The sequence below is a fragment of the Platalea leucorodia genome, assembly GCF_965183815.1.
Source record: "Platalea leucorodia genome assembly, chromosome: 14".
NCBI lineage: Eukaryota > Metazoa > Chordata > Aves > Pelecaniformes > Threskiornithidae > Platalea > Platalea leucorodia.
The window spans coordinates 2,312,623-2,336,076 of NC_138836.1; the positions used below are offsets into that span (position 1 = coordinate 2,312,623).

General features: G+C 54.6%; 1 protein-coding gene across 1 annotated transcript; it reads right to left on the reverse strand.

The window, feature by feature from the left end:
- Positions 1-417: 417 nt before the first annotated feature.
- Positions 418-20,377, reverse strand: CDR2L (cerebellar degeneration related protein 2 like). The gene is made up of 5 exons (XM_082326648.1): positions 20,249-20,377; positions 7,529-7,641; positions 6,095-6,243; positions 4,979-5,143; positions 418-3,141 (listed from the first exon to the last, which is right to left on the reverse strand). Exons 1-5 carry the CDS (start codon positions 20,325-20,327, stop codon positions 2,256-2,258), a joined length of 1,392 nt encoding a protein of 463 aa, XP_082182774.1. The 5' UTR covers positions 20,328-20,377; the 3' UTR covers positions 418-2,255.
- Positions 20,378-23,454: the final 3,077 nt, after the last annotated feature.

A 23,454-nucleotide genomic window follows, 5' to 3' on the forward strand; every position in this document is an offset into this window, starting at 1 on the left:
CTGCTGTTCTTAAAAGTAAAAAGAGCTGTAAAGAAAGTCGCAGCTTTGAGAATACCGGTGTTTCTTTTTATTCGAGAAGAGAATAAAGCATTGGAAAATATATTTAATCTGCTGTACACTTAACTGGGGTGCTGATTCACACGGGATCGTTTAAAACGGAAAGCGAAGGGATCCTCTTCCCACACCTCTGCAGCAACCAGATGACTGCAGGAATAAGCGTTGGCTGACTTAAACCAACATTGCTTCAGACATCCCCTGCTACAAGTGTTGAAGTAATAGGGTGGTGAACGCTCCGAGAAAATCAACAACGAAGCTTTTGTTGCTGTTGTTGTTCATTTTTTATTTATTTTATTTTATTAGACAACTGCTTTCCATTATAAATAAATAAGGCATGAAGGTTCTCCATACTGTTACAGAGCTGGTAGCCACAGTCGTGCATATGGCTCCTAACGTTTCTCGAGTTCGGGGCCACGGGGCACCTGAAGATGCAGAGCGTGGAAGAGCGGAGCGGTTGGTGGTGGGCGGTTTGAGGAGGAGACCTCTGGAGCGGCTATGGTTTGGGCATCGCGCTCCTGCCAACTTACCTCCGTGGTACTCAGCTTAACAAAAGGGGGTATTTTGGGGGTATTTTTGCATGAATTCCATGGTGAGTGAAAGAAAGGTAGCTCCTCGCAACGTCAAGGCCCTAGACTTGGAGGATAATTACATTTTAACAGTCTTCCCCCTCCAAAGTCATTTATTTATCATTTATTTATCTCAGTGTTGCAAAAATGCCAACCATTTCCCCAAGACTTTGGGATGTAAGCTGGTGAAAATAGAATCCAAATCTGGCCTGAAGTTTGCCTCCAGGCAGGTACAGAATAGGTAGCTTACAGTGACTGCTGGGTTTTTGTGGCTCAATGCTCGGGGTGTCGCCTAAGCTGTAATGAAATGCTGCTTCTCTGCCTAAAACGCGTGTCTGACCATACAAGGTCATCACTTAGTTCATGAAAAATGGAAACTGGTGATTCCTGAGACTGCAGTGGCCTTTTGGCTGGGTGTTTGCATGTCTGCGGAAGCAGAAGTGAGGAGATTTCAGTGCTGGAAAGTGAACTGGAACATGAGAGGTGAACAACTTTTGGAGACGGTATCTCAGCCAAGAAAGATTATTTTCAGCAGAAAACTGAAATCTGTCCTCTCGACTGGGGAGGTGTTCAGAGCAAAAGTGTGGGGCAATGCGTGATCAGCGCTACTGCCAGGGCCGGAGCTCCCGACGCCGTACGAGTGTGATGCTTTATCCTTCTGCTTGCATGCAAGGCACGGGCAGTCAGTTTTGCAAGCCCATGCAAGCTGTTTTTGAGGAGTTTGCTACAATGGGGCAATGACAACCTCTTGAAGAGCACAGCACAGAGGGCTGGTACCCAGACCATGAGATGAAAGCATGTCTCTGATACTGTAATAGCACTTCTCGTCTAGCTTATGGGAAAGCTCTGGTCATCAAGTTCCTACCAGGCACAGTGCTTCACCTGGGCTGAAATACCGGGGCAGATTTAAAGCGAGGAAATCCCATATGCCTACAAAGTCTGGAGAGTATGGACTGAAATACCAAGCGACGCTGATGAAGACAGAACAATCAGTTTCATGTTTCTCTTCAAGTTTTTCCAGTTGCAATGAGCTTGCATTGTAAATAGCTGAAAAACCTGACTGATAAGAGAATGGCTTAAATAGCAAGAACATACTGCCCTTTGGGGAAGGGGAAGGCGTAGACGGAAGTCTCTTGGGTACAAGCGTAGGTTCTTAGCCATAAAACCAAAGCGGAGGGTTGGGCTGGTGTGCCGGAGCAGCCCCTGAAGTTCTGATGGCTTTTTGTTTTACTTGGAAACCCTGCGCTCCAGCTGTGGCAGGCTGCTGGAGGGCGTCCAGGCTTTTGCTTGCAGATAATCGGGCTGTAAGACAAGCTGAAAAGGGTGGAGGAAGCGATCGGTTTTCTTTTTTTTCGTGGTGCGGTTTATGTTGCTGTTGTGATGTCTGGCAGCGGCAGCAACTCATGCAGAGATCCGTCGTACGGTTTCTGAAATCCTCTAACTACAATGTACAATTGTCCCAACGAGTTGTCCAGAGCCCAAGCTTAACAAAGTGAGTTGAGTCTCCGTGACGTTTTCTTGCTTGTAGACCTCTCGAACCTTCAAAGCAGTGGGGCCACGTGGCGTTTCCTGGGGCTGAAGAGAAGACTTGGCTGTTGCGATTGCCTGTGGGAGTTTGCAGAGGGGCAGGACTCATTTGCTGCTCTTGTTTTTCACCTTTGTGGCATTGATGTCTGCTTTTGTTTTCTGGATGCGGGAGAAGATCTCTTTAAAAAGAGCCTTGTACTCGGGCTGGCTCTGCTCCAGCCGCTTGTCCACCGCCTCCACGTGTTTGCTGATGGTCTTCTCCATGGTTTTCCGCTCTTCCAACTCGTGTCCCTCTCCCCGGAAGTCTCTGAAGGAGCTGTCGCGAGAGATGGGCCGGGACGTCTGGACCCCTGTGTGGCGCACGCTGTCCTTGTGCTGCCGGCATTTGCTCAGGAGCTCTTCGTACTTCTCCAGCAAGGCGTGATACTGCTCGTCCACTTCCCTCAGGATGGACATGCCCCGTTTGCGCACGTTGTTAGCGTGCAGCGTGTAATTGCCCTCGTGCCGGCTGACGGCATCCTTGGTCACGATGGCATTGAGGGCTGTGTCACTGCAGCTTTTCCGGACAGGGTGGTTTGGGGAAGGCGTCATGGATGGCCCGTGACTTTTCCCTCCTTCCTCCTCAGACAGGTCGATGTAGTCTGCTTCTGGGGCGTTATTCAGCGGCTCGAGGAGGGCCTCAGACAAGTTGTCCTCTCTGCTGAGCAGATACTTCTTGACTTGTTTCATCTGTTGTAGCTCTAGGAGCTCTGCTTCCAGTTCCTTGATGCGCAGTTTGCAGTTCTCCATCTCACACACCCGCTGCTCGAGGTCCGAGTACTCCTGAATAACGGAGGTGTACTCGCGCTCAACCCTCTCCTTCCGCTGCTTCTCCTGGTTGACTTGGGACCTCAGGGAGTTCACCATGGCTTGGAGACGCTCATTCTCCCTCTCCAGTGGCTTCTGGTTGAACTCTGTGGAAGAGCTGTGGACCTGGAACGCGTCCTCATACCTGAAAGAGAAGAAAGACCCTGGAGAGTCTGACCAAGGGACAATCCATGAGGCACTCAGGTTGTGTCTTATCGTCATGTAAGTAATTCCACTGATGCCCAGAAAGGAGGTAACCTGAGCTCGTGGAGTGAGATACGTCTCCTCCCATGTGCCAGGAGACCACAAGTTGTGGCTGTGGCTCTTTTGGACACAGAGACCAGGCTCTGTCTCAGACAACCTGCAGTCTCATGTGATAGCAGTGATGAAAGACAGGAGGGAAATGAAACCCTGACAGGTAAAAGACTCATCTGGTTAACGGACAAGCCACCAACGTTGCCGTGAAGCAAGGATGAATGTTCAGGTACTACCAGTTCAAGAGCTGAAAGCAGAAGGCTTTGAGTTCTTCCTGCTGGAGTTCATCAGCTGCTCGCAGCATCTGCCAACAACCCCAGACCCCACCCAGCCACAAACCAGAAGCGCGGGCTCTGCTCTCCTGTGCCTGGGAGGTGCTCCAGAGAGAGCGGGAGAAGATTGATACAGCAAGAGAGGCAGAAAGAGACTTTTGACAGTTACCCCTTCCTCACGGCTCACTGCCTGGGAAGCGGTAACACGCACTGCCCCCTTCCCTCACGTTGCCGTTGGGAAATCAGATTTTTCTCCTCCTCGATGAAGTGCCCATGGCATGCTATCTGGTTAGAACAGATTGGAAAAAAGCAAGCACCGTGGCTTCCCCTGGGAGGCCTGACCGGTGGCGGGGGTGTTGAGCAGATTTCCAGGTTACTGAAGGGCAGCCTGACCCTCAGAGCCAGCTGCAGAGCTGCAAGCCCAACTGAGGTCCCGAGGCTCCGGGGGGAGAGGGGGATTGGGGGACGGGGCGGAAAAGAACCATGGAGACATTAAGTGGATTTTGCTGGGGGTTAGGTTATGGCCTCATAAACGTCCCCGTTGCTGCTGCAGTAAAAGTGTCTTTTGTTCATATCCTCTGGCAGAGGATGCTTTCAGTAACACAGTTTATTGATTGCTTATCTATTTAAAGAAGCCTCTATTATGGACAAAGCTGAGCAAGAAATGCCCTCACGAGGTCAGTGAATTAACACAGTGGCTGGGTTTTAAGGAGGATCAAGTGTGCGATAGCGCTGAAGGTGTTTGTACAGCGCTTGGCAGCACGTGGCATACCTTGGTGTGTGACTGGGGCTCCTGGGGGGTACTGGAGTCGTACAGGACAAAATGCACCATCCCGGCTGGTTTCAGTGAGCCAGCGATGCTGGTACTGTGCTGGGAGGCAGCCGCAAAGGGAAGCGGGCTGTGCTGGTTCGGGAAGGGAAGCTGCCTCGGCAGCTCGAGGCGAGGGTCCTCTGCACATGATGCGTTGCTGGGTGGGCTGTACTGGGAGAGGCTGGTTTGAGCTATCTAGAGCTCAAGCGATGCGTCCTGTCTGCTGGGTGTTCCCGCACACCTCCCCGCCGACGTGCCAGCAAAGTCCCAGCCCCTCCAGGCAACGCCTGGCCCCTGCAGCCTGGCCCAGGGCGGCTGCGTGAGGCATCCAGGTCCTCCGGGGTGCCTCCTCTTGCCCTCTGAAAAAGAGCTCGCGTCTCCCCGCTCCAGGCATCACTGATGCTGGGATCACGAAGGCTCTGCTTTGCCAAGGCCACCTGCTTAGGCAGGCGGGTAGGAGAGCGGGAGGTCCTCCCTTCACCTCCAGCATTGAGTTTCAGGCTCTGAGGCAGAGCCTAGATCTCTTTGGGGGTGTAGGTGGGGTTTTGCGTGCCCCCGAGGGGCTAACCCACCGCGTCCCCTGTTCACGGGCAGAGGAGGTGGGGCAGAAGGTTGGAGGGGTTGCTAAAGGCAAGGCTCCGTACCTGGGGCTGGAGCACAGCTCCTTAAGGCAGGGGAAGGTGTGGATGGTTCGGCGCCGCTCCCTCTTCTCCCGCCGAATGCGGAGTTGCTCCAAGCTCCGCATTTCCTCCACCTGCTTCTGCAGCTCCTCCACTTGGTTCTGCAGCCCCTCGATCGTTTCCGTCAAGCTGCGGAGAGAGGAGGGAGCACAGATGAGGAGTCGGGCACTACAAGGCTTTGAAAAGTGGTTTTTCCTCATAGAGAAAGCCAGTCTATGGGAAGGTGCTTCCAGTTTCTAGCATGTGCCCTGGGAGCAGGACAACGCTTGCTTTTCATGGCCGTGGTTGGTCTTTCTCTGTGTGGTCGCCCTTGGGCGAGGGGGTCTGCAGAAAAGGGTGAGGGATTGAAGCAGCGGCAAGGGATCGTACTGATTTGAAGCCCTCTGGCCTCAGATCAGTTGGCTAAAACAGCCAGCTCTGGGACATAAGCACTGTCCTGGAATATCTCTGCACTAAAAGCAAGCAGGCAAGCTATTTACTCTTTTCCTCTTGTTTCTCTTGTAGAGATAAACACAGAGAGACCGGGCAGAGATTTAGTTTTGTTCTGGCTGTGAATGCAGTTTGTAAAACTCTCTGCTCTCTGCCCAGTCGTTTGCAAAAGATGCTGCATTGCAAGGACATGGCTTAGTCTGTTGTTTCCAGGGATGACCTTGATCGTGGGCCTGTTTTAGGAAAGAAAAAGTTATTGACAAACTGGTGTTTCAGCACGGACTAGCCAGGGTTTTGCTAAATGTTGGATCTGTGCCTAGTGTGCCTGCTGGGCTGCGTGCTGGGGACCTCCCTGATGTGATTGTGTGCCTCTTCTTCGAGGAGGAGGAGGAGGAGGAGAGGCTGCCGTGCCGCTCTCCTGGCAGCTACAGACACTCCTGTATCCAGCCCTCGTCCCGGGGGTGTCTGTGCTGTGGCTGACCTCTGCTAACCAGCATCGGTGCGGTGAGGTTGTGTTGTAAATAGCTGCAAAACCTGAGTGATAAGAGAACGGCTTAAATAGCAGAGACACGCTGCGCTTTGGGGCAGGGGAAGGGCGAAACGAAGGTCTCGGGTGCAGCATCGCTGCGGTGGGAGGAGGGGAGGCCGTACCACTGTATCTTCTGTTGGGATGTTTTACTTTCCAGCACGAGCTTCTGGTTAGCTAGCTCCAGGTCCCGTGCTGTCAGGTCCAGCTGCTCGTAGACTTTTGCATGCTGTTCGTTCATCTGCCGCAACATCTCTAGTTGCTTGGTCAGGTACTGCAAGAAAGAGCGAAACAGAAACACTCCACATCCAAAATCCAGGTTGTTTCGCAGGCAGAAATTCCTACAGCCTTTGCTTCCTCTGATTATGTGTTTTGTGCCTGATTTTTCCTCTACGTGGTTGAACCCATTTGTACAGGTGAAATATTCATACTCCTGCCCACTGTAAATACTTTTGTGTCTAAAATAAGATTGAACTTCCCCTGCCCTCTGCGAAGGGCGCTAACCTCAGTCTCTCGCTATTCAGCTGCTTTTTTATTCCCAGTACCCAAAGAAAGTTGATATCCCTGGGACTGTGACCCTTCCCAAAGGTGACTGAAATTGGCTGGTTGGTCACTGGATCGTCTGACAGATCGATTGCAGAAGCTGCGTTTCCTTGGGAATTCAGGCTAAAATTCCGAGTCTGTGAAATGTGAGGAGACTCGCGGTTTCTGTGTGTCCAAAGCTCCCTTTCTGTGAGCCTGTCATGGTGAGATTTTTATCCTGGGAGAGGGGCATCTACCCAAGAGCTCACCCTCAGCTGGGACCAGATCCCAAATCCGCGGTGGGCGCGCTCCGGAAGGGCGGCTGGGGAGGACGGCTAAATCCCCCCATCAGCTGCCAGATCCCCACCGCCATCGCGTGCTGATCTTGTGAACTCGCAGCCCTCCTCTGCCCCGCGTCTTTTTAAATCATGGGGTTTCTGATCTTTTTTAACTCGCAGATCCCTACAAGTTTTCCAGCGGATGAAAACCCTCCCGGCACAGCAGGTTTAAGCCTCTAAGCTTAGTGCTGTGGGCTCTTAGAAATACTGCCCTGACCCCAAAGGACGCTTGAAACAGTGGGTTAGATTGCAGCTCTCGGAGAAAGAGCTATTTTGTGCCTCTGACAAAGGGGGCTGTGTTACGGGGGTGCCGAGGGGCCAGCTGGGAACAGACGCGATTATGAATAACTGGAATCAAGGGAAAGCAGCAGCAGCGCAGAGAAGCGAGTGTGAAGGCTGGCGGATGGGCAGGGAAAGGCCAAACGTGTCCCAGATGCAACCTGGTGCCAAAATCCCGTGTGCACATCTGGGCAGGGGGTGGGGATGCGAGAAGGGGCAAAATCCCAGTTAGTGGGGAAAGGGGGTCCTCTCCAGGGCTGGGATGGGCTTTAACTCCCATCCCCACGGCGCATCCCTTCCTTTCGCCTGGCGCCTGAGCTGTTGGCATTGGTGGAAGCGCCCCTTCCCCACCGTCGCCCTTAGGTGACGGCGGTGGCCGAGCAGCTCCCGTCCCCACCCCTGGCCCGACTCTGTTCCTACCTCGATTTCCTGCACTTGTTCCTCGTTGGTGGCGTACATCTGCTGCAGGGAGTCCTCCAGCTCTTTGTTGCGCTCCAGCAGCGTCTTCCCCAGCTCCGCGGCCAAATGCAAGTCTGAAAAGCAGACGGGACAAAGGTGCTGCAGTTCCCGCGCTCCGTGGGTGGATGCGGTGGGGTCCCCGAATGCCACCGCACCAAGCACAGTGGCACATTTTGCACGGCGCTGGTGTTATCGGCAGGTTTTGATATGGATGCGTGCTTAGGGGACATACAGGATCTGGCCTCTTTGGTCTTGCTGGGCTGCAGGAGCAAGGGGAGGCCGAGCTCGGGACATCTGCAGCTCCTCCATGCAATGAGGATTCGGTGCCTGGCTGGCGGCGTAACCCTTCTGCACCGCACTACACACTGCGTAGCCAGGATCAGGCCCCAGGCTTGGCTGTGGCAGGTGCTCAGCACCTCCATCCCCTATCACCAAGACCTATGGGGCTGAGAGGGGCTCAGCATCCATCAGGATGAGAGCAAGGGTTGGTAAAGCCCTGCAGGGCCTTGGGGATGCTCTGGAAATTATATTAGTATCTGTAACGAAGGGAGTGCCTTGCCTTCCCCGTCAGCCTCCATCCATCACCCGCTAATAGACTGACATGAATAATAAAACCACGCGTGGCCCGAGGGGGCTGGAAGCACCTCCTGCGTCTGCGGCTCTTTCCTTGGGGCAGCTCCGGGGTGAGGACAAACCGCTTTGTGCTCACTCTGCCACCTCGAAACGCCCTTAGGAAGCTACTGAAATAGTTGGACTTTCGGAGAAGTGCAGGGAAAAATAGATGTTGACAGTGTGGTCGGCTTAAAATACTGGGTTTGCTGCCTCCTGCATAAAGAAAAAGCCCCAGGACCCTGTGAGCCCTGCATTGGCCAAAGCTTGAGCACCTCGGGTGATGCTGTTTGCGGGCCTGGGGTGGCACGGCTGGCTCTGATAACATCCCTTTGCTTTCACAGAAAGTGGTTGTCTTCGTAAAGCCTGACCTCTTAAAGCCTGACCTCTTAAAGCCTGACCTATGGTCATGTGGGTTCCTATTTTTTCCTGGTGCTTTCAGAGGTGAGTTTCTAGCTCTTTCGGTGGCAGACTGAAAATCTGACCATAAACCTTCAAAAATGTAAGGAAACAGGTCCTGATGTGTGTTATCGCTCTTTCTCTCTCCGGTACGGTTATCACGCAGGGTTAATAGTTGCGGAGTGGCAATCCTGCAGCGTGTGAGGGGACCTGGGCCTCCTGCCCTGGTTTTCTCAGCCCATCGTAGCGCTCCTCTCTAGTCTGCAGCTAATGATGTGTTTTGCAAAGGCTCTGCCAGGCCTGAGAGCAGCTATCATTTCTTCCAGCAGTTAATTTGGCCATGCAGTTGATTGGGAAAGAGCGATACTTGGTCACTAGGACGAGAAGAAGGGGAACCAGGACGCCTAGGATGTATTCCGAGCCTGGGAAAATCACTGATCCCTCACACTTCGGCTGGGACCTCACAAAACGAGGCTCACGCTGACCTCTCGGACACGAGTGCTCGCCGGGAGGAGGGCTATCAGCGCTGCCAGTGCTTGGGACGGGGCTTTCCCGATGGATAACGCTGCGCTGCGGGAAGCGCTGATGCGTTATTAGTTTGGGTGTTGGCCGTGTTTCTTTCCGCGCGGCTCCAGCGGTGCCGGAGGGCTGGCTCCCCAGATGTGGCCCAGCCAACAGCTGCTCAGCGTGCCCTCGAATCTCCCCTTTACCACGGGAATGTGCTCTCCAGCTGCGGCCTGCATTGCAGGGTGTTATTCCAGGCTGTGACCTTTTTAATTATAATCCTCATCATCGCACAGTGACCCGGTCTGAGGGCTGCAAGCCCAGCTATCAGTGCAATCAAGACATTGGCACGTTTCCCCATGGACAGACCTCCTCCACCTAATTTCTTTTTTTTTTTTTTTTTTCCAAGCACCAAATTTGCCCAGTTTCCAAAGTGCCCTTGGGAGACCGTTTGCTGCACCAGCTGGGGACGGGGGAACAGCCAGATGCCAGCAGAGATGGAGGACAATTTGTGCCTTTAAGCTGCTCGGGGCTGTATTTAATGGCACCGCCACCTTGCCAGAGCTGGTGTCGGTGCTGGAGACGGGCACCTTGCAAACCGCATCCCCTGCAGCAAGCGGGGCCCCGGCGCAGAGGCACGTGGCGAGAGGGCTCCGTGCTGCGCTCCAGGTAATGAGTCGAGTGTGTCCCCATCCCTGTGGATTACACCAGCGCTCTCCCACCATATGGCATCCAATTTAATCAGCTGGGGTTGAGTTAAGTGGATTAGGCAGCGTAAGATCCTGCATTGTAATTTAAAGGGCTCTGTCAGCAATAATTTAATGGGGGAAATGGGCAGCGTTTGGGGACGAGCGGGAAAGAGGAAAGAACGGGGCTGAGCCCTGAGGAGGAAATTGATTCTTCCTTTCCATTTTGAGCGTAAGGGCCTGGGAGACTCCGGGCCTGAAGGACACGGGGGAGTTGGTTCTTTTAGCATCTTTTAACTGCCTCAGCCATAGTCACACACCCCCCCTCGCTCCCTGCCTGCCAGCCAGCCAGAGCATCCTCCGTAATCCCGTCTCGTCCATCCCCCTCGCGCCTGCGTCCCCTTCCCCACCTGTTGGTCTCCCCCCGGCCGTGGGGAGGGAGGGGATGCTGCGTGGAAGTGCTTTAATGTCGGCTATAGACCAGATCCCTCTTGATCTTTGCACTAATTGAAGCTCTGCGCGGGCTCGGGGAGCACACAGCTCCTCTCCTTTGAGACCTCGGAAACCTGAATGTGAATTTTTCAGCAAGTCGTGTGGCGTGGGGGGGGGAAGAACTTTGGGGATTCTCTCTGCATAACACTGTGGTTTCCCACAATTTTTTGTATTCCTCTTTGCTTCTCCACTGTCAGATCAGCCAGCCAGCGCTGTACGACTTGCCCTAATTTAGCAGATACGCTGCTGCCTCCCTTCCCCCTCCCCTCTCGATGCAGAAGGAGAAATAAAGTGATGGGGAGCGGCTGCGTCCGCTCGATGTGCCCGATCCCGCTGCAGCCTGCCTGCGCTGAAGGCACCGCCGGGAAACGGCCAGTGTTCAACTTAAAAATTGGGGGCCTTGGTGTTGCCCAAATCCTGTGTGGGAGAGGATTGCAGATGCAAACTGTCCTGGGCAGTAGCAGCTCGGTGCCCTCCGGGTCTCAGTGCCGCAAGCGCTGCCGTGACCCCTCTAATTAACACCAGCCAAGGAGACACCCCGCGTCCCCAAACAAAGAGCTGCGCCTACAGAGCCAAGTGGAGGGAGGGACGGAGGCTGCGTTTCCCTGCAAGCTTCCGCGGGAAAGGCGCCTGAGCGAGGAGGGAGGGGAAGAGAAGAGAGGCCATATGGTGGGAAGGGAGCAGGAGCTGAATCCAAGCAGCGCTCGGTACAGGGGAGCACGGCCGGGCAGTGCATCCAGGAGGCAGCCGTCCTGGAGCTGCAGAGATCATCATCAGCCCAGCGATAATTCTGCTGGCTCTGTATTGCTGGAGAACCTTAAAAAAAAATCCTGATCCAAAAGCTGTAGCAGGTTGTCTTTGACGGAAAGAGGCCGAGGAACAACCTGCAGGGTGTTCCCCCGCTGCAGCAGCCCGTGGCAATGCTGGCACAGGCAGATGTGTGCTGCACGGGGCTGCTGCGGAGCTGGGCGCTGCCCGGCTGCCCCAGCCGTCGCAGCAGCTTGCAATGAGGCACAAAGAGGGTTTGGAGCCGTTTCTGCCTTCCCAGTGCCGGCCTGCGTCTCTTTGGGCAGAGCAGGCTTTGCCACAGCTCGCCCTCTGAAGGGTTTTTTTCCCCCCAGCATCTCCTGGTTGTGGCTTCGGGGCAGCGTAAGCCTGGTGCCGGGCAGGGGAGGTTTCGGCTGCTCTGGGCACGACGGCGATCCGGTAGCTATTCAGATGGTCCTCGTAAAACCGGCTTTCTGGAGGAAGCCACCGTCTGGAGCAGCCGCTTTGGCCTTCCCCCCGTCGTCTCTCTTGCATCGAGGGATTCGTGTGTCGAGGCTGTGAGAGAACATGCCCGCTGCTCCGAGCACAGGCGAGCGGTGCTGCGCTTTGCTCCTCACCTTTAAATAAACCCGCCCTCTCCCCGTCCTGCGAGACGGGCAGGCTTGCAGGGGCTGACAGAAGTCCTTTGGCTTGCCGTGCCAAAAAGCAGGGCTTTACGGTGCGTGTGTTTGCCGGCCCTTTTCAGCGAAGCATCTATGAAGGAATCGCCTGCGGTCCCTTCCAAAACGCGGGGCTGCGGAAAGGGCTGCGCCTCTCCTGCTGCTGCGGATGGTGAACTCGCCCGCTAAGGAGCGGGGAGGAGCCGCTAGCGGAGCTCTGGCGTGGAGGTCTCTGGAGGAAGTTCAGGGTGCTTGTTAGCTGATGGATGGGGTAGGTTGAGAGTTAAGAACTGATGTTTAATGCTGTTGACGACTAATTTAATTGCATTTGCTGTCTGCTCCATTACACACGGGTACTTAGAGTCAAGGGTAGGTGCAATTATTCCTTTCAAAATCTAAATAAATGATGCTATGCTGGTTTACCCCAGGGTAGGGTGTACTTGCTGCTCATTTATTTTTCTTCTTAGTTGCAAGGGATTGTGCTGTCTGGGTATATTACAATGAAGATCAGCTTTTGCGTATCCCTTACGGCCGCTCCGTGACAGGTGACGGAGGCAATCTGTGTACTTAGCCCTTACAAGCCTTTGCGATGGAACGTGCTGGGGTGCAGAGAAGCAAGTGCCATCTGACAGCGTCTTGCAACCGACCTGCAGGCATGTCTGGGTGTGAAAAAGCCTTTTCAACACACCCATTCCACAGATGATAGTGTTTCCTATGGCCAGGCAGAGCTTTCAGCCAGCCACCAGTGTTACCGCTGAGGCGCGGATTCTCCATCCCTTTTACCCTGGCGTAACTCGGACATTCCTACCCGAAGCAGCTTTGCACTTGATGTTCTGTCTGTTTTTCGTGGGGACCTGCCATTTCGGTGTGATCAGGTGTACCGCGACGGCAGGGTTTGCTCTGCAGAGCAGCCCGATGCAGCGAGGGGGAAAGGTGCCTCTGGCAGGGCTGGGGGGTGCAGGCAAGAGGTGGGCGCCAAGGCCCCGGCAGCGCAGCCGCGTCCTCCCTCCTCCTTGCAAACCGTGGCTCTGGCTGGGCTGAGCTGACGTTGGGTTCATGGGCATTTCTGTTAGCTTAATGAGATTTGCTGGATTTCCTGCTTGTTTTTTTTTTTTCTTCCTTTTCTTTCCCTTGTGCAATCTGTTACGTACCCCGGGCTGCCTTTGGCTTTGCAAGCTTCCCTGGTAGGCGGGGAGCTCGGGCGGTGGCAGGGAGATGCCGTTTGCAGGGGGTCGAGGCAAGCACAGTGCAATGAGAGCAGCTCCCTCCGAGCTGTCTCCGTCCCCTGAGCAAAAGTGGCACCACCAAGGAGCAGAAAACGCCGGCGAGGGGCTCAGGGCTGCGCTGCCTGCACCGTGCTGCGCTGCGGGGAAGCCCTCCAGCCTTCTCAGCCCCTGCCGCTCCCTTCCTTGCCTTCTCTATTTTTCAGTCCTATTCAGTATTTCCTTTCTGTCAGCTCTTCTTTTTTTATTCTTCTCAGATGCTCATCAGGCTTTTTTGATTTAATTGATGCTCACCTTTTTCTTCCTGCCCTCTATCATGCTGTGCCCCAAAGCCTCCCCTATATCGTAACGTTTGAGACCTAGGATGGTTACCTCTCCTTATAAGCTGTGTGTGTCCATACAAACACGGACACACCAGTCCCATCCCCGTGCCCACAGCAATCGATGTGCATTTTGCCGAGCTGTTAGAGCATGATAACACGGAGAATGTTATTAGACCGTGGTAGGGCCCCACCTGCATCTTTCCCTGCTGTTCTCTTATCTAAACAGCCTCGGTGCCCGTGTTTGCCTTGCAGGCTGAAATGGTTTCAAAGAGCTCTGTGACGGGTGGCTCGGAGGCTCCGATAGCGCACCTGGATCAGAAAGCATCCTAAATAAATACATACAAGCGGAGTTGTTGGGGAGGAGAAGTGAGGAAAGAGGAGGGAGAAAGGCAGCCAGTGCTTTCCTGCATGCATTCCTCCTCCGGGCAGCAAAGCTCTAACTAATTATGTCGGGATGCAGAGAACTGTGAGTAGAGGCTTTTACTCTTTTTAAAGCTAAAGACACAGACATGTGGATTGATGCCATGTGGGAATCTCATCTCCCCAGTGTGTTTTCGGGGCAGGAGGTTGTAAGTGACCCAGGACGGCCAAGGAGGATGAGCTCCAGGGAGACTTTACACGTTGTCTTTTGCTGCTGCTGCACCAGGGTGCTGTGCACGCGCCTGTGCAGAGCCCCAGGCAAAGGCGTCCCGCGAAGGGCAGGTCAGCGGGCTCGCGGCAGGGCACGGCGCCCGCAGCAGTGGGCTGCCACAGCCACGTCAGCTCTCCAGCCCCGCTTGTGCCCACCCGACGCGTTCTCCTACTCTGAGCCATTGCCAGCCAACTCGGCCGCCCTTGCTGTCCTCTTGCTGGGGGGAGGCAGGCGGGACCACCAGTGGTTTGGTCTCTCAGGGAGCAACCAAGCTCCAGCACAGCTGCCGCCGGCAGCAGCCCCCGCGACCACCGCCAGCACCGTGGCTGCTGGTTACTCCTGTCTGCTACTTCTCATGTGCCAGAGGCACGTAGGTGCAGAGAAGATCCTTCTTCTTTCCACAGCCATGTGGTACAGCTAAATGCAGAAAACAGCCTGACCCTCTCCAGCAACACCAAAAACCTGCCCACCTCTTCTCCAGCGGCCCCTCTGCTTGGCTTTAAGCGTGTCATCTTGCACGCTGCTGCCCCGCTACTGCTCCCTCCCACCCGCTGCTGGGACATGCTCCGAAGCCCTGTTCCTCCGGGTGCTAAGCTCACACGCAGCCCAGCTGCCTTGCGCCTGGCTGTTGGCACTGGCTGGAGATGCTGCTCGTGTGGGAAGGGGTCCTGGCCTCGGGTGAGTGATCAGTGCCGTTCGTGGAGCTACGCAGGAAGAACACAGTGCTGTAGCCTTCCAGTCGGAGTTTGCGAGGAAAGGGAGTGATGAAATGCTTGATGTACTCTCAAGACAGTGTTATTTATGTCCATCATTGTCCTGAGCAGCATGCAGGGCAATGCCTCTTTCCAGAGCCCAGGACCAAAACCAGGGCCCCCGAAGCAGCTCCGCTGCAAAGCCTGGTGCTCGGGGGGATGTGCTGCGCTGCTCCTTGCTCTGCCTCCTCCTGCAGAGACCAGTGCTCGGCCACCACCTCCCAGTTCAGTGTGCCTTCCCACGGCTCAACACTTGCTTGCGAGCCAGTTAAACTTGGAGGACGGCACAACAATGTCCTGGCTCCAACTGCCATCGCTGCAGCTGCATAATTGGAAGAGGTCAGCGTGGACCTGGCTGCTGCACACTCGAAGGACTGAATTCTTCAGGGAGGAGACAAGAACCGAGCAGTGCCAGGGCAGCTGCACTGCACATGGGATAAACTAGAGCGACTTCCCAGAAGGCTGCAGAGGAACAGGCTGTTTAAACCATTAAAAGAACTGTCACCTTTTGGAGAGAAGGTTTACAACTGTTTGTTAAATATGCATGAAAAAAAAACCAACCAAAGAACAAACTCTAACATAAAATCACTTTAAAATTCCCAGCTGTGCAAAGACCGGCAGTTGTGTAACATCTGGTCTCATTCCTTCAGGATATTTTGCATTGGAGATATTTTCCTAAATCCTTGGCCCACAAATGTGTTTTTGAGTAGGTTAAGCAGAAGCTTTGGAAGCCCTAATGATGCGGCTGGTGTGAGCACCCAGAGGTATCAGCTGGGTGAGGTGGGAACGCACCACCGTGCTGCCCGGGAAAGGCCTTTCAGCGGAGGAGACAGAGCGTCGGCAGGAGCGAGCAAGCCGTGCGTTAGCCTGAGCGCTGGCGCTGCTTTTAGCAGGAGCAGGATGGGACCGCGGTGCTGTCACAGCTCTAAGTGGTTCCTGGCTGTCACACTGAGTCAGTGCAGCCGCCCTGTCACCAGCCAGCGCTGGCTGGTACCGGAGGGAAGAAAGAGGACTGGAAAACGCAGGGGTGGGGGGACAGCCTCCATGTGCAGGGCGTTAGCGGCCGCCGCCTCGGCTCCCGGTCCCTCGGGCTCAGGGCTGCTGGGGGAGGAATGTCCTTCAGGACTCGGGCCGTAAATCCTTTGCACGTGGCCTCGCCAAGGAGAAATGCCACTGTTAGCTGATTGTTTCAGGATGGGAGATATGGAAAACTCGGATTTCTTTTTTTTTTTCTTGTCTTTTTTTTTTTTCCCTTTGCCTCTCCTTTCCTTTCCAGCAGTTCCTCCCACAGCTGGAAGTATGTGCCTGGGGTTAGCAGATGCAGAAAGGAGCTTCTGTGAGAGACTACGAGGGAGATCCTGGAAGTTGCTGTGCAGGGCTCTCTTATGCCCCATTTTCTTGCTGCCTTCATATAACAGGGCAATTTTTATTCTAGGCAAATACATCTCTCTATATATTCATTTTTTTCTTCCCCAGATTCGGAGGCTCTCATCCCTTCCTCAGACTAACCTAACTGTCATCTTATTTCCTTGTCTCCTGTGACTTTTCTAGTCCCTCTTGTCATTCCCAAGCAGCTCGGCAATTAGTCACTGAAAACTTTCCGCTTCCATAAGCTACCTGCTGTACCGCACTCCTAAATAAGTAAGTAGCTCAGCTACTGCAGGCAAAACCCCGTCCTTCTGGCCTGCCGCTGGGGAGGAAGGACAGCGAGTTAACCGCTGCGCTCCTGGAGGACAGGCAAGCTGGGTGGCTCGTCCCCTGGGCTGGGCCGCTGGGATACCTGCCTCACGCGGGACGGAATTTGGGGTACCACTAGTCCCCCGCCGCAGTGAGTCCTTTGGGCAAGCCGGTGGTGCATTGCAGCTCTAGGGACCACCCCACGTAGGCTGGGTGATGCAGAAAACGGGCAGGTATGGGTGCTAGCGGGTGCTCGCACTGATCCCCTGGGTTCATCCCAACGTCAGGGGCCGGTCACCGGAGCGCTGGTGACCCTGTGTCTTTACACAGATGAGTTGGGAGTGGTGCAAGCTCAGCACCTGGTGTCATTTTCCTTCTTAGCGTGCAAGCAATCAGATGCTTGGCAGGAGGAGAAGGAATTAAAATAAGATACTTTAATCTGGAGACCTTTAGAGGTTACAGCCATAAAGTCCTACGCCTGCATTGCAGATGGTTTGGCCCCAAAGTTTCTGTGGCTGCTCAGGAGGAAAGGACTGTCAGTCTCGCAGTGGCACTGAGATGATGCGCTGGTTCTTGTGCTACCTCTGGTCCCGCTGGCTAACTCAGAGCGGTACAAGGCCGTTTTATTTACACGGGAGGAATCACCCCAGCACTTAGGCTGTATTTAGGCTCCAGGGTGGCTTTGAGAGCCCTCCTCTTGGGCTGCCCTCTGTGCTCCTTGGCTTAGACCTGAATGCTGGCAGGGGGATAGGGAGGCTGGGAAGATCAGGGAATGCAGCGGGGCAACTGCGAGGAAGACTCGTCTTAGGAGGTTGCTGCGGGGGAGATGAAGGCTGGAAGTGGCTGGCAGAGATAGCTGCTGGGTCTGCTCTCTGCTCTGTTTGGATCCAGATGCGACTGAGTTGGCACGCAGCCGTTCTTGAACACAAATGCTTCTGATGAAGAGAAAAGGTGCCCCCACTTATCCCCAGCTCAGAGCCTCTCATTTTAGCTCATTCATTCTCTTGGGGTCTGGCTGCACGTACACCCTGTACACAGGGTATGATGCAACTGTAGCCACATCACCAGTTCTCAATGGCTGGAAAAAGGTTCACCATCGCTGTATGCTGGTTTTAACGCTTACAGGCACAGATTCCCCAGCCCGTGGAAGGTGAGGCTGTGGCTGAACCAAAGTAGTGCTGGCATCTATTCATGCTTGGAAAGCCTGGCAATAAGCAAGGTTACGCTAGCAAACAATCAGAGCTCCATTTTTACCACTTTAAATCAGAAAGCCTTCCCGGAGGGAACATTATAAGAATGAAACACCTCGGAGGAGGTGTCCCACTACTGTTTCCGTGTCACTGCCAAGTCTCCTGGCTGGGATTTGAGTCTCTGCTTCTATGCGCTACGGCATCTCGGTACAACGCCTCGAACCACGCGGGCTTACAGCATGCTAGGACACGGGTAAAGGAATCTGAAAGGCACTGGCTTCATTTGAACAGGGCTGGAAGGGCCCTGAGGCTGGGGACCAGATCTTGCTGCCTCCAGGGCAAGTGGTGGATTCAGTCAGTTGCTGTGGGTACTTCAGTGGAAAAAAAGAGCGATTGGCATTTATTTTCTTGAAAAAATGAGTTATTTCAGCAAGCCAAAGCTCTGTGGAGGACGGGGAGGAAAGTAACAGGTGCTCGGAGTGGAGCTGGAGGCATGATCTCCTCTGTGGTGCTAAAATGGTTAATTAACATAATCATCACAGAGCTCCCAGTTAAGCCATCCGTTGCTTAGCAAACAGTTTTGGATGTAAATGTAATAAATATTTGATGATGCTGTGAAATGACGATAAAGGCCCAGCAACCAACTGGTTCACAGAAGAACCCTCTCCGCTCTCCTAGCTTAGGTTGCTTCTCGTTTCTCCCACCCCTCGCTCCTAAGGAACAGTCTTTAAGCCTGTGCTTTTGTCCTCCGCCTTCCTGGCGCTGCTGCCAGCCGTGGGTTTCTGCGCGACCCCGGGCCGTTGGCATGCCAATCCCCTTAGTAATGCTGGCCCGCGGCCGCCTCGTAATCGTGCTACGCTGGACGTCTTCCACCCTACTTCCACCCCCGGTTTCCAACCCAACAGCTTCGTGGCTGTGCCGTCACCAAAGACCTCCGGATGCTGCTATGGTTGTAATGCAAAGGCACGGTGTACGTGGACAAAGTCTAGCGCTGTCCTTCATGACGCTTTGTGCACCACACAAATTAATTACGGTTGTAATTAGCCCGTAGGACCTTTCCAGTTGGCTGATTTTAGTCAAAGCCTTCCCCATCTCTCCTTCTGAGTTTGTGCAAGCCTGTGCAGCCCCCATTCGTACTGCAAACCCCACAGCTGGGCTTTGTTTTGGGTCTGTCTTTTCCTCCAGTCCTGTATGTGCTCAAAGGTGGAGTCTATCCCCAGCATCAATCCATCATCCGGAGGCAGTTACTCTGCATTTACGCTGCCAGGACAGAGCTGGGAACCTGGCCTGCAGTGGGAAGGTGCTTTTATTGTTGTGAGCCAGTTGTACGGTGCCAGTGCTGACTCACGAACCTGACACCGGGGACAGCGTTAGGCTAAAAATCAATCGGTCCCGCGTTGTTCAACGCTCCCTGTATTCATCCGTAGTTCTGCTGTTCCTCAGCCTGCACCCTGCCCCTGGACCAGCGCCCAGGCCCCTTGTGAGCCATGGGAAGACGTCACCCAGAAATGTGAATTTCTGAGCACTCAAAGGCTGCTCTGTTTATTCAGCTGATAGCTCCGTCTCCGTGCTCTGCCCTGGCTTAAGTTGAGCGTTGTGTTTCAAAGAACAGGGCCCAGTATCCTGCTATTGATACGTCCTGTTAACTGAGAAATTGGGAGTTCAAAACCAGCTGCAACAGTCCCTGGGGGGCCGCTTATCATTCCTTGCTGGGCCTTTGCCCTGCAGCTGAAATCGTGTAAACTTTAAATCATGACATAATGTACTGGAGCAGAGGCGCTGCAGCTGGACCACATGTCCCCGCTGCCAGGCAGCTGGCTAAAGCAAATATATAACTGTACCCTACCTGTAGTGCGACGGGTCGGAGGGCCACTGTCTTTGGGTAGGAATGATTTTTCCCTACGTATGACAAATCAGTTCATTTCATTCCTGGGGCCTGAAACAGGACTTTTCAAGTTATTTACTTACTGCGTGTTGACTCAAAATATTAAGATAAGTAAAATAAATAAAAAAAAGAAGCCCCAAATACCCACAGCCACCAACTGTCCGGCCTGAGGATAAACAGGACATAGAACAAGTGCCAACGTAGGTACAGCCACTTCAAAACAAACTGTACAAGCGAATGTTTATCCTCTAACAAGGCTATTTCTGCTGTTTGAAACTTGGCCTTGATTTTTGGTGGGTTTTTTCCTCCTTCCCAATTTCTCCTGCATTTATGGCTGATTGGAAAAATCTCCAGAAGTAATGAGGTGACTTAGAAGCTGGAGATCCCTCTGGATTTAGGCTTGGACAGCAAGAGCTTTTGGGAGACACTTTCAGCATCCTCAGCTTAGCAACACATTATTTCTGATGCATTAATTTCTAACCAGTGTTCCTGCTAACTCTGCCTGCAACTGCTCTGAGATGAAAGCAATGTCATAACTACCCATGGTTGATTCTGCCCGCAGCAAGTTTTCGGGGGAACCGGCTTCCTTGTGGACGTAACACACCAAATTTTTTACTCCCCCTTGGTGCTCGGAACGGATCTGGGATCCCTGCCTCTATCCATCGGGTTTCAACTTTCCACGGCCAGGACAGCGGCTTGGAGCAGCGGAGCCGAGATTTCCACGGAGGTGCCGCTGCAGGATGAGGCGCTGGCTTTCCCAAGGAAATAGGAGTCTAGAGAGAAGGTATCCCACCCTCTTTTACCCGGGATTTGTCCCCTTTTCTGCCCCCGCATCCCCCCGGCCCGCCATCCCTGGCAGCTTGCGGGGTGCCCCCATCCTTACCCTGCTCCAGGTCCTGCTGGTCGTACCAGGGCTCCTCTTCCTCGCTCTGAAACTCCTCCATCCTGTCGGTGCTCAGCATTTAGCACCAGCGGCCCGGGGAAACGCGCAGCATCCGCCACAGGGGACCCCGCCGCCGCCGCAAACGCGATGCGGGGATGGATGCGGGGATGCGGGCGGGGATGCGGGCGGGGATGCGGCCTCGGTGCCCCGGCCGGGCCGGGAAGGGGGGTGGCACGACGTGGCACCCGGCTCCTCACCGCTGCCCCGGCTCTGCCCGCCCGGGGGGGCGGCTCCCTCCTGCCCCAGGGCCGGGGGAGGCTGCGGGGGGCGAGGCGGGGCCGGAGCGGGGCCGGGGCGGGGGGCACGGCTCGCACCGGGCTGGGGGATGCACAAAGGAAGGAAGAGGGCCCGGCGCAGCCAGGCAGATCCTCTCTCCGCAGCTCGGTGGAGACCTCTAGCATGGAAATGCTGCAAGGAAACCCGGCGAGAGGGAAGGGGGAGGCGAGGCGAGACCGGCCTCCTCCTCCTCCTCCTCCTCCTCCTCCTCCTCCTCCTCCCGGCCCAGCCCAGCCGCGGGCAGCGGGGCGGGCATGGGGCTGCAGGGAGCGGGGTTTGGGCTTGGCAAGGTGGGGGTGACCCGTGGTCCCCCAGCTCTGCTGCCTCCGCCTGGGTCCCTGCACCCCCGGGGAGGTCAGCCAGGAGCAAGGGCTTGCTCCGGCGCTGGCTGGGATGCGGAGGGTGTCCTGGCCTTGCCGTGGGCTTCGCGGTGGCTTTGGGCAAGTCTCGGGACCCTTCAGTGGGGCTGTGGGTGCCTCCTCTGCCTTGGTGGGGCTGGATGTGTTGCTCTTCAAGGTGGGGGTGTTTCTGAGCTCCCCGGCTGGGGCTGCGAAGGGGGAAACCCCAACACACAGCCCCGCAGCATCGCCTTAGCGTTGTGTCTTCCCTCCAACCCTCCCTGTTTTGCACCCTGGTGAAAAAAACAGTGCTTCTGAGGCCGGTTTCTCTTTATTTTTGAGGACAAACTCTTGTGTCTTTCTGAAGGGTAAAAGGAGCCTACAATTGAGGGAAATGAGGGTTTGTAGAGTTCCGAGATGTGTCTGTTACATACAAGTAAGGTCAGAAAAGACTTGGGATTTTGGTACGTGCTTTTCAGCTTATGGGAATAAGGGTTAGAGAAGGCGGCCTTTCTCCTACTTGCTAGTGTGGAGTTTGGTCCAAAGGGATTTATTTGTCCTTGTCAGTGCTGGAATCCATCAGATCCAAATTAACTCACATGGCAGTGGATTTAGATGATTATTTTTTTGCCTTCTGTGTGATGGAGCTCCCTGGATTTACACTTGATTGTGTTACCTTGCAGCGGTGCCTGCAGAAAAGGCAATATAAGGTGTTTATGCAAGAGCAGCAGAGTGTGCCTCCAGAAAAGATGGGATCTGTGTCAGAAAACTCCGTCCAGTCCAGCGGTGACAGGCAGCTGAGAGCCCTGGGTGATGAAAGCGATGGCTAGCACTCAGCTCTCCGGCACAGCAGCAGAGGAGGGAAATAGAGCAGGGACTAAGAGAGAAATTGTAGACAATTCCTCTCCCCTTCTCTCCTGATGGACCTCTCTACGCACGTCGACATACTCCCAAAATTCAGCGACTGCCTGGGAAGTCTTCTGCCTTAAGGCAGTTGCAGACCAGAATCAAGGAGTCTCTTTTAACTTGGTGTTTATAACTCAGCAAAGTCAAGCTGGGAGAAAGCTGTCTCTGACTGGCTCCCAGATCTTTTTGTGAGCAATTTTAATATAGAAATTGGAAGATACTAACTGTGAAAAATAATCGCCTGTGAAAAGTATTCTGTTCCTAAAAATAAACTATCATCATTTGTCTGTACAGTACAGCCATACTGAGTGCTTGGATGCAAAGCTCTGGGCTGTTTGACAGCAAAAGCCTGATGTATGATTTCATGATAAGATTTTTTTTGCTGTAGGTTTTACAAGAATGTCTCAGATCTGACCTGTCACTCAATATAATCAAACATCGGTGATTTCTGTACAGGTTACACGCCAACAAATGAGAATTCCCACAGTCTGCTCCTGCCAGGGAGTCAGCGCATTGCTTTCTTTTGCAAAATGATTAGAATTACCTCATTTCCTCTGGAGAAAGGAGGTTTGCAGAGCTGAGCATGTGAAATGTAACTCAGCGACACCAAAAAGACCTGCTTGCAGTTCTGCTCGGTGCAGAAAACAGCAATGATAGCTTCAAAGGCGAGACTGAATCGCCTTTAACACCTGCTTTGAGCTGTTCAGTGAGGGCCGAATCCTGAATTCCCAGTCCCTGGGGTTATAAAACATCTTCTCCTTGCAGGTGGGTAGAATTTCATTAGGGTTAATGGGCCACCACATGCAACGAGCTCGTTACAAGGTGCTTGCACAGGGTACTTATTAGAAGCCTGCTTGCTCCTGGCTCCTTTCAACCCAGGACTGGGGAGAGGCTGGAGCTGGCTGATCCCTCTGCATCCCGCTGCATCTCTGGATCATCCGGGCTTGGGGCCAGGCTGCTGAGCGGCTGGGCTCTCCAGCCATGGCTGGACGGAGCCGTCGTGGGGCTTGTGGCTGAGAGTCAGCCCAGCAAAGGGGCTCCGGGGGAGAAAGGCTGCGGGCAGAGGGGAGGGAGAAGGGGGCAAGATGGGGGCCGAGGAAGCTGATGGGGAGGGAGAAGGCAAAGGTCGGGGAAGAAGAGGAGAAGGGGGCTGTCAGAGAAGGCGAGGGGTAGAGAAGGCAGAGGGAGCCTAGGCCAGAGGGGAGAGCAAGGAAGGGCTGGAGGAGGAGGATGATGAAATGAGGAAGGCCGTGCTCTGCCGTGGGTCCTCACGGAGAGGGGAGGTGAGGGAGGGCGCAGGGGGAGCACGGCCATGGGGAGGGAAGGGGATGGAGGGAGGGAAGGGGTGAGGTGGGGAAGGGATGGGAAAGGAGGGGAGGCTGCGGGAGGAGGAGGGTGCCTGCGGGGCGGGATGGAGGGCGGGCGGCGGCGCCGGCGGAGGAGGAGCGGCGGCCGTGGGCGGAGGAAGGGATGCGGGAGGAGGGGAGGGAGGGCCGGGACCTGCGAGGCCGGGTTTGACAGGACCGAGGGACGGAGGGAGGGAGGGAGAGCTGCCGGTACGGGGAAGGGGGATGGCGGCAGCGGCGGCCCGAGGAGGGGAGGCGGGATCGGCGGCGTGAGGGGACG